The sequence below is a fragment of the Dasypus novemcinctus genome, chromosome 20, assembly GCF_030445035.2.
Source record: "Dasypus novemcinctus isolate mDasNov1 chromosome 20, mDasNov1.1.hap2, whole genome shotgun sequence".
NCBI lineage: Eukaryota > Metazoa > Chordata > Mammalia > Cingulata > Dasypodidae > Dasypus > Dasypus novemcinctus.
Genome location: NC_080692.1, coordinates 17,330,946 through 17,347,838, shown reverse-complemented (window position 1 = coordinate 17,347,838; position 16,893 = coordinate 17,330,946). Strand labels below are relative to the sequence as shown.

General features: G+C 39.8%; 1 protein-coding gene across 2 annotated transcripts in view; it reads left to right on the top strand.

Annotated features, from left to right (window-relative positions):
- The window catches only part of CECR2 (CECR2 histone acetyl-lysine reader), a 164,518-nt gene that overhangs the window by 82,724 nt on the left and 64,901 nt on the right, over positions 1 to 16,893 (top strand). For both annotated transcript variants that reach the window (XM_058282486.1, XM_058282484.1), the window contains exon 2: positions 14,775 to 14,869. In XM_058282486.1, the coding sequence (XP_058138469.1) occupies positions 14,775 to 14,869 (95 nt within the window). The remainder of the gene's footprint in view (positions 1 to 14,774; positions 14,870 to 16,893) is intronic.

Genomic DNA, 16,893 nt, shown 5'->3' with positions numbered 1-16,893 from the left:
TGGCTAACACAGATGGTGATAATTCCTTATCCAATATGAAACACCAGGTGATACATGAATAAGCATCTGTTTTAGGGTGTCAGGCTGGTACGTGGTACCTAAAAATAGCTTTGAACTACCACCATCACTATCAAAAGAGTTCCCATAGGGGGAGTTGTGTAAAATGAGAAATGGTAATGGTGTACTCTTCACACTAAGTTTATACCCTCGAGCTACTCTCTGAAAGAATTAGTCTGGACAGAGCAAGGTTTAACCAGAAAGAGATGTTTACTTTCTACAAAAAATAAAAGGGCCAGTGAAAGCTTCTAGTAAGAAGGCACTTGAATTTACAGTAATAATTATGTCAGGATAGTAATAATACTTTCCTAGAAAAATGGTGCAGCAAGTAAACCAAATAGCTACACACTCAAAAGAATATTGAACGAACACCAAATAGCTTATTTAAGAGGAAAAAGAATATATGATTTCTTGAAGTGATTTGATCTTTTTCTCAAAGAACTGAAATATTTTCTCTTGCCCTTGCTACTTTAATATTCAATGCTTTTAAATACTATATACCAATAACATAGATTTGTTAGAGTAGTCATAACTAATAATAGGTTTTAACTATTAAATATATATTAGAGAAGGTTTATACTTTATGACCTATGATCTATAGGTTTTCATTTTATTTTATTTTATTTTTATTATTTTTTTATTTTGAGAAGGAAAAATGGTTTATTGATGGCCGACGGGACTTGGGAGCTTTCTGTTTCAATCCCGAGCCTTCATTTTAATTAGAAAAATTAGATCCCATACCAGTTTAATTGGTTTTAGAGCTTTGCTACTCAAAGTATAGTCCTTGTATGATATCATCAGCATCACTGGGGAGCTCCCTGGGAATGCTTTACTCCAGATAAAGTCTGCATTTTAAGAAGTTCCTTAGGTGATTTCTCTGCACGTTAAAGTTTGAGAAGCACTGTTTTAGAGCAGTGGTTTTCCACTTAGACTGCATTTAAAAATCATCCAAGGGAAGTGGACTTGGTCCAATGGATATAGGGCATCCGCCTATCACATGGGAGGTCCATGGTTCAAACCCTGGGCTTCCTTGACCCGTGTGGAGCTGGCCCATGCGCAGTGCTGATGCGCACAAGGAGTGTAGTGATACTCAGGGTTGTCCCCCGCGTAGGGGAGCCTCACTCGCAAGGAGTGCGCCCCGTAAGGAGAGCCGCCCAGGGTGAAAGAAAGTGCAGCCTGCCCAGGAATGGTGCCGCACACACGGAGAGCTGACACAACAAGATGATGCAACAAAAAGAAGCACAGATTCCTGGTGCTGCTGATAAGGATAGAAAGCAGTCACAGAAGAACACACAGCGAATGGACACAGAGAACAGACAATGGCGGGGGGGGGGCAGGGGAAAGGGGAGAGAAATAAATGAAAAATAAATCTTCAAAAAAAAAAATCACCCAAGAGTTAAAAATTTTTTAAAAATATGTATGATACCCCCAGAGATCCTGGTGTGTTTGTTTTAAATATAGGTTTTAGTCTAGGCATTAGGATTTTAAAAGTTCTCCTAAGTGGTTTTATTGTGCAGTCAAGGTTCAGAACTGTTGCTCTAGAATTGTGCTGTTAATACAATAGCCTTCAGGCACATGTTCCTGTTTATTTTATCATTAAATTAGATTTTTGCTAATATTTATTGAATAAGTTGCATGGAAGGAAGTAGTGGAAGATAACTTTGGGGTACAAGAGCAGTAGACTCTATCGCTGTGCTTACCTAGATGAGTCTCCATTTTTGAATCTGTAAAATGATATCTACCTCATAGTATTGGGGAGGATTAAGTGAAATAGTGTATTTGAAGCCTTGAAATGCGCTGCCTGTACATCATACGTTCTCAGTAAGAGCCAACATTATTAACAGCATAATATTTATACATTGGGACTAAATAAACCTACTTTTGATCCACTGCCTCCACTTATTGTCATTTTCCTTTCTCTGTGATGAGCCTGCTGAAGTTGTCTTTTCTATATAGCCTTTGACTCCTGACTGCCAAATCAGTTGCCTTTCATCTTGAACTCTGCAGCAGTACCTTGCTGATCATGCTTTCTATGCTGGGCTCCCCATGCTGTTCTCCCACTATTAGTCCTCCTTTTTATTTTTTTTCAGGTTCCTCTTCTTTCATCCACTACTTAAATGTTAATGTTCTGTTTTCTGCCTGTGGTGGTAAAACATCTGAAAGTAGCAAAAGACCATGGCTTGGGAGATACAACTCAAGTGGTTGAGCGCCTACTTCCATGTGTCAGTCCTGGGTTCAATCCCAGACACCTCCTTTAAGACTATGGCTTGAATGCAAACTCCTTTGCCTGAGCACCATACTTCTTACTTAGTGGACTCCCTCATTCACCTGTGTGTTCCTCACATAGTTCAGTTTCAGCATGCTTAACAGTGGACCTATCTTCCCAAACCCCCAAACCTACTTTTCCATCTGTTTCCCCTGTTTTGGTAACTGTCACCACCATCCAGCTCATTAAGAGGGTCATAGTAGTTTTTTTTTAGTTCTCCCAATTTCCATAGTCCCACATATCTAATTGGTAATCAGTTCTTTCTTAATATTTTTCTGAAATGTTCTTTGTTCAGGACTTAAGCATTACTTGACTGAACACTTGGCAGAGGTCTGGTAAGTTTCCCTGTCTGCCTTATCACCTACCCTAGTCTGGGTCCACAGTCCCCTGTTGGTACTTCTTCTCAACTATTTATGTGCACAGCCACATTAGACATGGTTCCTTGAGGGTTAAGGATCATGTGTTAGGTAGCACTTCATCCTCAGCAGCATGCTGGGTAAGTAAATGAGCATGAATAAACTGATGGAACCCTCAGCTGCAGGAACTTGGTAAGAAATAGATCATATGCACCTGTGTGCTTACTCCCTTCTTACCTGTGAGAACACTAAGAAGCAGGATTGTTTGAACTTGTCCTTTATTTTTAACCTCCTGAATTCTTTTGTTTTCTTATGTGAAATTTGAATAGTTCTATATACAAACAATCTAGTTTCTTGAAGAAAAGAATGATATAAATCACTTAATTTTTAGCATTTAAAAAGCAGTTTAAAAATTAATATTAATGGAAAAGTGACACATTAACTTGATTTTTTTAAAAAGTGAAATGGTACAAAAATCTATGCAGTCAACCATTGTTCTAATTTCTTTCCAAAAATACCCTGCCCTCATGTATTACTATGACTCAAATGGCTACATTTACCTCTTTATATTTAATAATGTAGTTAGTAAGTTATTTTGTGTCGATGTGATTTCCCCAATCCCTAATTCATTTTTTTAAGTTTTCCTTTTTTTAAAAAATGTATTTCTCTCCCCTCCCCCCCACCCCAGTTGTCTGCTCTCTGTGTCCATTCGCTGTGTGTTCTTCTGTGACTGCTTCTATCCTTATCAGCGGCACCGGAAATCTGTGTTTCTTTCTTTCTTTTTTTTTTTTGTGCATCATCTTGTTGTGTGTGCGGTGCCATTCTTGGGCAGGCTGCACTTTCTTTCGTGCTGGGCAGCTCTCCTTACGGGGCGCACTCCTTGCGTGTGGGGCTCCCCTATGCAGGGGACACCCCTACGTGGCAGGGCACTCCTTGCACACATCAGCACTGGGCATGGGCCAGCTCCACACGGGTCAAGGAGGCCCGGGGTTTGAACCGCGGACCTCCCATGTGGTAGGTGGACGCCTTATCCATTGGACCAAGTCTGCTTCCCCCTAATTCAATTTTATCCATCATAATAAGTGGCATCACTATTCACACATTAAAGAGTCGTCTTGGCTTTCAGCTTTTCCTTTACTTGTAGTTTCCCACCCACTGCAATTGTGTTGGTTCTACTCAGTGGAGATCTTGAATCTGTCCACCTCTGTCTATCCCTTTGCTACCACTGTAGTTCAGATCACCATCATCTCATATCTGGATTACTGTATTAACTGGTGTGCCTGCTTCTTTTATTTTCTTCTCCTTTCCCTTCTAATGCATTTACCACCAGGAGTTAGAAGAAGAAACATATTCCGATCCTCATTTTCCTGCTTAAAATCCCTCAGTGGCTTCCCATTGCTTGTCAGAGAATATTTAGACTTCTTGCCTTGGTTTACAAGGCCTTGTAAACCTCTTCCCTGCCTCCTTTATTTCATATTGTGTTTCATCTTGCTTACTCAACTCCGCCTCACAGGACTCCTTAGAACAAAGCCCAGGGTTTTTCAGCTCTGGTTTCCTTTGCCTGGAAAGCTCTTTCTACTATTTGTATGGCTGGCTTCTTCACGTGCTTCAAGTCTCAGATTAAACGTCGTCTCAGCAGGACTTCCCTTTCTACTTACTTTCAGATTACCCAGATTATTTCTTTAAAATGTACACTGGGGGTACAGTGGGGAGCCAAAATCCCTGCCCATTATGTATATGAACAACTTGACATTCTGTGCCTATTTGTGAATGGTTGTGGAATAAAAAGATTTGGTAAAGCAAATTTCTGAAAATAATGGAGGTTTTAGCTTCCAGAAAGCAGTGTGAAGGCCCTGAGGCTGGTACAGGCTTGACATGTTAGGGGACCAGCAGAGAGGCCAGTGGGCCTCATATAAGTCAAGGGAAATAGTAACTATTTTTGCTCATGTTGTCAGTTTCAGATCAGCAGTTGGCTTTGCCCCTCTTTTCTTCTTTCTGGAATCTAGGCTGAAGGAACAATTTCTTTCTGGACTAAAGGGAAGTAAGTTATTTTTGAACTATGTGATGATCTTAAACTTCTGTTTGAGGTGGCGTACATTACCTACACTCGTATTTCACTGGCCAAAAGCAAGTTTCATAAGCATGTCACATTGAAAAGCCTGAGTCTGGTAATATGGAGTATAATTCTCTTTGGGACAGACTAGTTTGGGACAGACTAGTTGGGACAGTTCAGTCTACTTGAACTGGATAACTAGATTTGAATTTTATATTTGCTAGTTAACCCAAAAAACTAGCTCCTTGAGAAATGATCATCTAAAAAATAAGATAGAGGTGTGAGAACTAGTGGTTACTTTCTGCAGCATTCCCAGATCTTAGTGATCATCTGATTTCACCTGGGCAGACACTTTAAAAAAGTCTGGGATCCCATTCCAGAACTGTGGATAGAAACTTCAAAGGGTGGAATCCAGAATTTTTACTTTGGAGGTATTTTGCCTTGCTACTATTTTTCCTACTGCTTATTTTATTCATTTGGACTATTAGTGAAAGACTGTGCTTAATTCCCCACCCCCATTTTATACGACCAGAAAATAGTTAACCCTTGGAAGAGCAAAGGATAAGGGGAAGGGAAAATAGTCATAGCAATGCAGCATGAAAAGTCAACTTTGGGGAACTTTCTAAGCCACAGTCTGAAACGAGATGATATTGGTCCAAAAATTGATCACACTCAGGTTTTGAAGAGTGAACTCAAATCCTTGCATCTTATTCCGTAAAATCTCGAATTGCCTGTGTTGCTGGAACCTACCGGTCAGCCCTCTAGTCTAGGCTTCTTTGTTGTTAATGAAGAAGTTTATCGTGAAGACGGAGGCAGTGCATAAAACCAATTGTGAGGAGTTACAGCTTTGTGTTCTACATAAATACCACTGGGATCAGAAAGATGGTATTTTGAGACCACGAATGATGCCAAACTTGTCTCTGTTTTTCTCCTTGTGTCTGTTGACTTAGTCTAAGAAGCTGTTTCCTAAAATAGAGTTGTTGATTAGGTTCTTATTTCCAGGATGTAAATAAACTGCCGCTTGTCTTTCATTTTTTTTGCTGTGCAGGTAATTAAAATACAGAAGGTTTTTGTGGAAGAAAGAATAGTAGGCCTTTTTGTTGTTTAAGCCTCTTACTGAAAAGAGGTACTATGTGGGCTCATTGAGTGGTGAGATCCTCTAAGAGCCCTGAAAGAAAATGCAGATACTGGGGGGATAAAAGGAAGTTTCATAGCCATGGTTTTACTGAAAGGAAGAAAAGTTACACACATATAAATTAGTTACTCATTTGCCATTTTGCCTTTGGGAGATAGGAAGGCATAAGGATCCCAGAGGTGCTATGTTAGGGCTGAAAGACAAGGGTGGTCTTTAGCCATAAGATGGAAGTAAGTCCTCCCTATGTCCATTACCACAGGGTATGTGGAATAGTGTGATTTTTTAAAGACAGACTACTTGATCCATTTATACTGCATTATTTTAGTGTATCTTACTGTTCTAAGATATCATGATAAGAGGAATATTTAAAAAGCATATAGTTTCAAGCTGTGCATTGCTATATTGTAGTCTAGTCAAAAGGAAAAATGTTTGCACCTCCAGGGAATGAACAATAAATGTTTATTGAACTGAATTTGGGACTTGGCTTTCGGTGTGCACAAGCTTCCTATTTGTGTCATCTGTACTTTTGCCTTCTTTAATCATCTCTCCTCAACAAAATCATACCTGTTTGCCAATTGCATTTCCCAGGTGTTCCCTCCATAAAACAATCTGTATTCCTTCCAATTTAATCTGAGTCTTGTTCTGTAGTGATTGCTTACAGAGAGACTTGTTCTTAGCTTTGTAGGTTCAAAAACTTAATGTCAGTAGGCCCAGCCTGTCAGAATAAGAATTCGTTTACTTAAAATTGGATAGATAGTTTCTATGATCATATTCACACCTGCCATTCAACACTTCCCTTCCTAAGACCAAGACCCACTTACTGATCAGGGAGCAGGTACTTTGAAGAGAATGAGTTACTCCTGAGGGAGTAATTTCTCCCAGGTCTGATGAAATATTCCTTCCCCACAATGGAGAATCATCAGTGTCTCTCCCCCGGGACAGGGTTGTATAAACACTGTCATATTCTTTATCTTGAAACATCTTTCCCATTATAGGTATATATAGGCTATCTCCTATATCATTTATGTAATATTTTTTTCCAACGAGAATCTCATTCTATTTTCTTAGTTGTAATCTTCATATAGATAATTTCTAGTCATACCTGATCTTTAGTCACATGTACTCTTCTCTTAGATTGGCTGTTCCCCATAGCTAATCTTTTGGGGTTTCTTGGTCAACATTCCTGGACCATGTGCTCTGAGGAGGCATGGAGCAAAACCAGGGGTTTAGGCACACGTTATTATTAAGGCTTTATTATTTTTTAATATTATTTCTTAATATTTTGTTTAATTTTATCAAGTACCCTTGCTTGTATATAGTGACCAGCTCCTGCTCATCCTTAAGCCTTTGCTTAGCTCCTCGCAGCAGCATTTTGGCCATATCTCTGTTTTGGTTTCCATCACATTGAATTGAAATTATTACTTTTTTGTTTGCCCCTCCTTGTAGATCTTACACTACTTGAGGTGGGGTTCTTCCTCCTCTTTGGATCTCTAGTACTTAACACAGAGCCTGGCACAAATGTATCTAAATGTTAGGGCTGCCTTTCCATTTGCTTGTTGGATATCACCATGTCTGTTACATGGTGAAATGATTGAATTGATTCAATCCGAGAGACTTATCACATTCCTACCATAATTATACATCGAGTTTTCTGTGTATTCTCATATAGACAAGGACATAATCAGATCTGAACAACTGGTCTTAGGACGTTGCAAGATTATTTCCCACTTTAAACTTCTAGGTCTTATCTTTAGCATCACACACCACCACCACCACCCCTGGTGCCCTTTTTTTTGAGGTACCAGTGCTGGGGATTGAACCTGGGACCTTGTAGTACATGAGAAGCCAGCGCAACTGCTGAGCCACGTCAGCTACCCTGAGTTAGTTTTTTTGTTTGCTTGCTTGTTTTTAGGAGGCATGGCGAACCGTAACCTGGGACCTCCCATGTGGGAAGTAGGCACTCAACTGCTTGAGCCCCATCTGCTCCCCCAGCATCACTGTCTCTACCCCAGCCGGCATTCAGCTTTATCTTCCTTATTTCTGTTTATCCATTAAAGATACCATACTCTCTTGTTGTTGTGGGGAGGGGGCAGACTGAAGTTTATCTGAAATTTCCTTGTCCTCCTTTTCTCCACATACAGTCATTTCACAAAATCCTATGCCTCTGCTTCTGAAATGGTTTTCTTTCTTTTTTTAAATATTATTTTTCTTATTTTTCTTTTGAAACTGTTTCCTTTCATTTCGTCTTTTCCATTTCCACTGTCACCTCTCTAGCATTGGCCCCATCACCTCTCTCACCCTCCAGGGTCTCTCCCTAACAATGTAACCTGCAAACCACATCTAGGTTAACATCCCAGGTTTGATTATTCTTTCTTTTCCATGTTCAGAAGTCTTTGGTGGCTCCCTCGTACCAAACATAATTTCCATCTAATCCAGTAGTGTGTTCCTAACTTCAGAGAATGACTGGGTAACTTCAGGGGCCTAGGGCTGTAGTCTGAAGCAATTCTAACTTAAAATCTTTGATGAATTCTCCTTTTTTATCTTTAAGATATCTTCCCAAACAACAAGAAGCAACAACTATGAAAACAAACAAAAATTCAAAGTAAACTCTCTAGGAAGGGGTGCCATTTCTACCTTGTAGTTTCCTGTATTATGGCCACTTATACCTCCCACTTGAAAACCTTGTAAGCATTGAGGTCCAGGCTGCTCCATCTGGGGTCTGAGGCTGTAAGTGGTCTGCTGGGGACCTGCCTGTCCAGGTTTCTTCTCTGTGTAGCCATACTTGTCCAGTATGCCTCACAGAACAGACTGGGAAGCATTCCAACTTTCTCAGTGTTTAGTAATTGTTCTATATATCATGAGCATTTTCTGCTTTTGTGGGAGAAGACCATAAAACTTCTGGGCCTTTTTAAACTCCTAGAACCATGTTTGATATTTCTGTCTTTTCAGAAAGTCATTTTTTCTTCTAGATTTAGAAATTTATTGATTATGTTTTATTTTTCACTTAACCTAATATTTTAGAGTTACAGCCATATATGACACCAGACACTATATACTTTGGTCTCCGTTCTGTTGTTACCATCATCTTGGAAGGAGATGGTTGCTTTTCATGGTAATTGGTCCAGCTGTTTCAGGGATGGTTGAGAGGAGTTGGTTAAGGTTGCAGCAGCGCAGACCTGCTAGCCTTTAGAAACTCCTGGGATAAATAGCTTGGTCAACTGAGAGTGTTCTGTAGCCAGTTTCAGGTCCCTCACCATTGTACCCACTCAAGCCTAAATTGGCATGGGGCATGCCTTTGGGATTAAATTAATTTATACCCAGTTAGAAAGCACCAGCTGCCAAAGTCAGTGTCTGAGTGCTTATTTCTTCATGTTTTCTAAACCCACACTCAGGCATTCTCTCCTGGATAGCAGCTGGGATAGTCCTTCAGGAGGGCCTGCTTTGCATCTTCTTTGTTTAAGAGCAGTCCCAGGTCCTATATAGAAGCCTAGAGCTTTGACTGAGATGCTGCATTGCAGTTGGTCCTTGTGCAATTAGGAAGATTTGTAACCTTCTAAAATCAAATGTAACAAACATGACTTCTTTTTCTCTAGGCAATTTTTCCCCTCCTTAAGGAAACTCAGAGGAATGTACCTGAACGGCAGTAAATCTGTGATCTTGATCCTTACTTAGAAGTTGAAAAATAAAAGTTTTTCTCTCTTTATCACTGTTTAGGAAAAGATTTTTTTTAAATGTCTACAGGATTTACGAGAGTATCAAACAACATAAAGTACCTGTATGTCATTTAAGAAAAGCTGTTAAGTGGGTGGTTGTGGTACATTGAAGGAATTAGTAGTGTTCTAAACTTGGTCATTGGACAGTCTCCATCCTGGGAATTACCTTTTTTTATTGGGCAGGCAGGACTTTTTTAAGGGGTGGATTGTAAATCCGTTTCCAAGCATGTGTTGCAGGTGCTATTCCTGTCCTGCTGCCATGGCAAGGGTCCTCTTGCTCAGTTCTGAGCTCTTTTCCCAGCAGCCACTGCATGACTGAAGGATTTGGTCTTGAGGGCAGAGGAGGTGGAACCCTGTTAAACAGGCTTTTCCCTAATGAGCTGTGACGCCAGCTGCAAAGGTGACAAATCCTGTTACTCCCTTCAGCTACTCTATGAAGCTGCAGAGGAGCAGTAGTAACTGGGTCTCCCTTCTCTATGCCGGTTGGCCATTTTTTCTGCTGTCTATCCTCCCCCCTCTCCCCAAATCTGTCCCAGGGTATCTTGGCAAAGTTCAGATTTCTGTGCTCACAGCTCAATGCTCACAGTGAAAAGGAAATACAAAGGGGGAGGAGAGAGAAAAAAAAAAAGGTGGGGACTGGAGATTTTATAAAGGGTATCCCTTATTGCCTTAGTGTAAGTCTTAAGCTCTGGGATGAAGCCTTAAGCAATAAAGCTTTAAATACCGTGGATTTCCAAATTGTTATCTGGAGATCATTTTATTGACTCATGAACATGTTAGTTCATATATTTAAAGAATTTTAATTTCTATGTCTAAAAACCCTCTCCAATTTTTGAATAGACCGCTTTCTCCCTCTTAGGTCTTTGCTCTTTTTCCACAAACTATGATTGTAAGGAAGATGAAATAATTGTAATAGTATTAAAGGACATTTTTTTTGTGTTTTTATAAGCAGTGTCTCGTTTAGTCATTGCAGCAACCCTTACAGGGTAGTCACTTTTAATGAGAAAATTATCATCTGGTAAACCAGTTGGCTGTTGCAACAGGATTAAAGTGTTTTCCTGTTTCTTTGCCTTCTTGATCTCTTTTTCTAACATTTTTACTCTCTATTTCACCGCAGGGTAGTGAAAACTAAGGCTGGTATTACTGTGCCCTAACTGATAGGTTACCTTGTTACTGAGGGGAAAGATAAAAGCTTTGCTCCCCAGGGGCCTCATCACCTATTCTTCATTCTAATCTTTACTGATTTCTGCTTTTTAGGTTCTGCTGAGCTTGAGGGGAAAAGTTCACTGATAACTTTCTCACCTCACAAGTTAGCATGGACCTGCATATTTTTTAGTGGGTTGTCTAGATATTTTTTGATATATTAAACATAATATTATAGAATTATATTTATAAACCAGTTTTATATATTGTGAATCCCATTGTCTTATTGACTTACGTGTCAGGAATTATATTCCAGAAATGGTGAATTGGGGAAAATAGTAGGCAAGGGAGAGGGGTTGGATTATGTTTATAAATGACACTGTGCTCCACTCAATATTTATATCATTTGAAAGACAGTTCATGTCTGCTCAGTTCTCCTTGGAAGAGCTGTTCCACTGTCCCTCATACTCTGCACTTCTGTGTAACAACCTGCTGCAGTTAACTGACTAACGAAAGCAAAACCTGACTTCGCTGGAAATTTTTACAAGTTCCGTTTACCTTGTCCACCACAGTTTGGTAGAAAAACGATATCATTTATTATTATTTTCAAACTCAGGGATGTTAGTCCCCATTTTCTGCTGGCAATGATTACTGTGGCAGAAATAGCCTCATCAGTGAAAATAGCATTCAAACAGAACTAGAATCTCATCCGGTTCCCTGTCTCCCATCACCCACGGGCATTTTTAAAAATTGAGGTAAGGATTAATCTGGGCAGACTTCTTGCAGTCCCTTCCTTGCTGAAGACTTCCCAATTCTTATCTCATCTTCCATGGATGTGGCATTTATTGCAGTTTAATTTGGTACTTCTGCTCTTTAAAAACAATAGGAGATGGGAAACGGACTTTGGCCCAGTGGTTAGGGCGTCCGTCTACCATATGGGAGGTCCGCGGTTCAAACCCCGGGCCTCCTTGACCCGTGTGGAGCTGGCCATGCGCAGTGCTGATGCGCGCAAGGAGTGCCGTGCCACGCAGGGGTGTCCCCCGCGTAGGGGAGCCCCACGCGCAAGGAGTGCGCCCATAAGGAGAGCCGCCCAGCGTGAAAAGAAAGAGCAGCCTGCCCAGGAATGGCGCCGCCCACACTTCCCGTGCCGCTGACGACAACAGAAGCGGACAAAGAAACAAGACACAACAAATAGACACCAAGAACAGACAACCAGGGGAGGGGGGGGGAAATTAAATAAATAAATAAATCTTTAAAAAAAAATAAAAAATAAAAATAAAAAATAAAAAATAAAAACAATAGGAGATACCAGGTAGTGCGGGATACAGCACCTTTATTCCAGAATCACATTGTCCCCGTTATTTACTCACTGGTGGGAAAAGGGGACAGAACACTAATAAAAATATAAAGCATCATTTATGGAGACTACACTGCGTAAGGAGCCAGCAGAGTGGGGCTCATCTAAGATTTTCTGGATAAAGTTTTTCATGTAATAAACTATGGTATGGTTTGACTGAGGAGGTGAAGGAAGGGATTTCTATGGGGAGAATAGTACATGTAAGGGCTTGTAGATACTTGATTATAATTACTAAAACCATCAGGTCTTTCTAGAATAAAGAGCATGAACCAGTGGAAAGCACCCTAGGATATGGAAAGAGCCCTGGATGGGTGACCTGGTTTTACTAAGCACTCTTTGGAGAATTCAGTTAACTTTTCTGGACCTAGTCTCTTTATCATTAAAATGAGAGTTGAAATCTGGAATTTACCTTCCAGCTGTAGTAATTCAATGAGTTTCAACTTATCTACCAAAGGGAGGAAGTCCTTTTTGCTTTGAGGGTTTAGTGTCAGTTATACTTGTAATTTACTTTGGATTCCTGTCCAGTGGTGACCAGGCTTACATTATGAGTCATTCATATCTTCCATTGCCTCTAATTTACTTGTCTCTTTAATATCTCCCTTTCTGCTTCTATTTTCCTTCACTCCTTTAAGTCCTTCAAGACCTTTCTCATGGACTTTTCCTGTCTGCCACTGGAATTCGTCTTACACAGCTGCTAAGTTAGTCTCACCCCACCTCTCCTCTGTACCCATACACTGTAGTGGACTCTATTGCCTTCCAAAGAAAGGCCAAACCCATTAGCTCGGTATTCAATATCATCTGTCAATCTTAGCTCACATTACTCTCCTCCATGTAATCTACCCAGTAGCTCAGCTGAACTTAATATCCTCCCAGTGCCTTTGCTTGGGTGGTTCCCTGCACCTGGTAGTGCCTTCCCTCTCCCCAGTTGTCATGCAGTCACAATTTTTTCATCTCAGGTGCTGCTACCTTTTTCATGAACTCTCTCAGGCTCCCCACAGCCAGGAGTAATTCTTTTCCTTTCAACTCTCATAGGACCCTTAGCATCTTTCCACTACCTAACAGTGATAATTACTTTGTTTTTATTTTCTGTACCCATCTTATCTCTCCTAACTAAATCGAACTCCCCAGTGCTTAGGAAGTAGTATATTATCTTATACAGGGTGGTGACCAGTAAATATTTGTTGAATGAGTGAATGAATTCATTCAAAAGTCCAGGTCCTCCTTAATATCTCTGGTTGGTCGGGTTTCCTTACTTTTCTAAGTAACCACAGTATGCAGAAAAGAATTCTGCCCACCGGAATTTGTAAACCAATAAGAACCTTTTCTGGGGAGCGGATGTGGCTCAAGGATGTGGCTCAAGCGGTTGAGTATCTGCTTCCCGCATGGGAGGGTCCTGGGTTCAGTTTCCTGTGCCTCCTGATGGAAGAACCACTCAGGAGCCGAAGCTTTCAAGGTAGCATAGGAGACCTTACCTTCCTTTTCAATTGGATTAACATTTCCACCCCCCACTCTGGGTAGTTCGTTGGGTGCCATTGTTGGTGCCATTTAGTAATGGTAGCAATTTTTTTTTGTCCTGTGAAGCTTTTAGAATGCATATTTACAAACTTAAAGAAATTTTCAAAGTAAAAGAATAAATAGAACAATTAAAATGGTTGACAAAAGAACTTTACTATTTCTATACTAGAAGCAAACTACCTTCTTTAGTACATACTACCATGTCACTGGTGTTAGGATACGAAATCACATTTTATCACATCTCAGGCTTTCAAAACCATTACCAAGATCTGCAAACATTTGAATTTTGTCTGAATTATAGATCTGGTTATGGGGTAATCAGTCCATAAGCATAGTGGATGCTTGGGAAATGGTTTGGATGCAGAAGATAGACAATAATCTAGTTGAAAGAAACTGTTGGCAAACTTGTGTAGTATAAGAATTGATAAAACGTAGTCCATTGTCTCAGAAAATATTGGCTTATTTTGAGAAGGTTGAGAAGAGAAATAGAATCCCCTAAAATTTCCCACTGCCATTTTTCCTCCCAGTGGACCCTCTTAACTTTTGTTTAGAATACTGTGCTGAGACAAAATGAATCTTTGGCGTTGTCTACCTAAACCCCAAGGAAGGCAAATACATCTCACCTAGGATTAGGCCATTAACATAGACATTGCCTCACTTCTGTTCAGATGATGTAAGATTAATCTCAGTTCTAGCAATCACCTATCATCATTCATATAGGTGTCCCTCAAAATAAAAAATGGCTACATTGGTGCAGTTTAATACAGAGACAGTGGTTCTTTAAAGCTGTTGAAGATCATTTATTTGTTGGAACTGTTAGGTAAATGAACACTTTATAACCAATTATATGATTGCTACCTTAGTCTTTCTTGCCATTAAAATAGAAAGCAGTACAACATGTTGATACAAATTCTTTGGCAAAAGTGTGTGTGGTTTTTCTTCTGTATGCAGATAATAGGAAAAATGGCAGACATATACCCCAGAGAAACACAAAAAGCTGAACTTGAGATGCTCTTCTGGTAGCAGCTGTGGCAGGAAGGGCAGCATTGCTGCATGGCCAGCACTTCTCCTACATGACCTTTAAGTTTGTTGGGGCTGGTGGTGGTAGTGGTGGTGGGTGGACTATGAGAGATGGCTGTTTGTGTTTGATCTTTCAGTGTCTCTCTCTCTGTCTCTCAGGAGTTAGAAGCTGCTCTTCACAGAGATGATGTGGAGTTTATCAGTGACCTGATCGCCTGCCTTCTTCAGGGCTGCTATCAACGAAGGGATATCACGTGAGTAATCCTGTCTTACTATTTCTTGCACAGAAACTCAGTTACAGTGGTGTTTTCATGTTTCCTATAACAATTCAGAACAATCATTAGCTAATAAGTAATAGTGTAGGCTGAGTATATGCAAATGGATCGTCAGGCCTTGTGTTTGACTCCTTCTGCTGTTGAGGTTTTATTTTGTTATCCTTGTGTTTATTTACTCTCTCAAATCTGTAATATACTTTACTCTTGGATACAATAGCTAAGATGTTCAAGTGTAGAACTTCTTCATTTTAATATAAGCCTTTCTGATTTTTATTCACAGTATTGGGAAAATGTTGCCTATTAAATCTTAAATTTTACTTAGATTTCTGTCACTCAAATATTTTCTGTTCGTATAATTGAAGTAATTTTTAACTTAGAGCCCCCAGGCACCCTAACCCCATAACTGCCAAGTAAACAGTTCTTAACACCTTTGAGATATGTAGACACCTGGAGAAAATTTTTATCTCTACAGACAAGTAAAAGAGATTTCTTTTTTCTTGTTTAGACCATATCTTGTTAAATACTTTCCTTGCCGTATTTCTATGCAGAATAGAACTATTGTGCAAACTTGAAAAAAGCTGAGACCAAATGGGTTTCCTAGTCTCTTGCTCCTCCACTGCCATGCAGGGGTTTGGGTTATTATGTTTTATATTTCAGTTAAAGCTGTTATGTTTGTTTTCTAATAAACCCTCTTTTAGGTGCCTATTAGTTCTGAGAAAATAGGCCTGATAGTAATCTACAGTAAACTTGCAGTTGCAAGGTAAGAAGGAAATTGACTAAAATGCCATTTTTCTCAGGTTGAATTTCAGTATTCCTCAGGGTAGACAGAATATTGTCCCATGGACTTGCTTTTATTATAATGCATATTTTTCTTAGAGTACCCAGGTTGTAGCACTAGAAAAGAGAAAAAAAATTATCAGTCTTCCAATTCAAACATGATATTTTAAAAGTTTTTAGTATATTTTATATACCCTTTTCTTTTGGGGATGTAGACTTGGAGGTTTGTGTGGTTTTTGAACACAGTTGTCGTATTGTGCATATAATTTCATATCTTGCATTTTTTCCCCATTAGAGCATTTATTTTTTTGGTAACAAACCTTTATAAAAAATCCTACTTGTCAAATAATCCAATCTGGTAAATGGACATTTGTGTTTAGCCTTTAACTGTTGTATGCGTACTACGGTATACTTGAACGTAAATGTTTGCACACCTGGCTAATTATCTCCTTATTATAAATTTCTGGAAGTGAAATCCCTTGGTCAAAAGAAATGACAATTTATGATTTTTAAATAAATTGCTACACTGCCCACTACAAAGGTGGTTCCGTTTTATCCTTGACCCATCAGTGCGAGAGGTGTCTGGCTCTCTGGCCCTATTTCACATTGTACTTTTGTCCACTACCTGCCAACAGCTAGTTACTGGGAGTACAGACATTCTTCAGGCCTTCATGGAGCTTACAGTCCGATGCCAGGGTAGGTGAGGAGGGTGTCCACTAATAATGGCAGTAATAATTATACAATTGCAAATTATACAATTGTGTGGTAAGTGCTCTGAGGTTGAAGTACAGAGTATCAAGAGAGCATAGAGCCTGGTGTGCAGAAATGATAGGTGAACTGAGCCTTCATGTAGGGGCTTGCCTAGGCAATACCCACATTTATCAGGCCCAATAAATTAGTGAGTGTATGGCATGCTTCTAGGCGTTTGGTTCTATTTGGGTGTATCTGTCAGTCGGTTTGACTCTGATTCCCTCTATCGCTCTGCCCTTCACTAGCTATGTGGACTTGTGCCTTGATTTTTTTTTCTCTCTCCATGTGTAAAGCAAGCATAGTAATAATACCTTCCTTCTTGGATTATTATGAGGACAAAGTAGGAATAGTGTTTGTAAAACACTCAGGATAGTATCTAGCACACAATAACAACAATGGAGTGGTGTTTGATAAGACTAGTTCTTCCAATTTATCCTTTATTTTAAGATGTTGCCAACTAATCCTGCCTGGTTGTC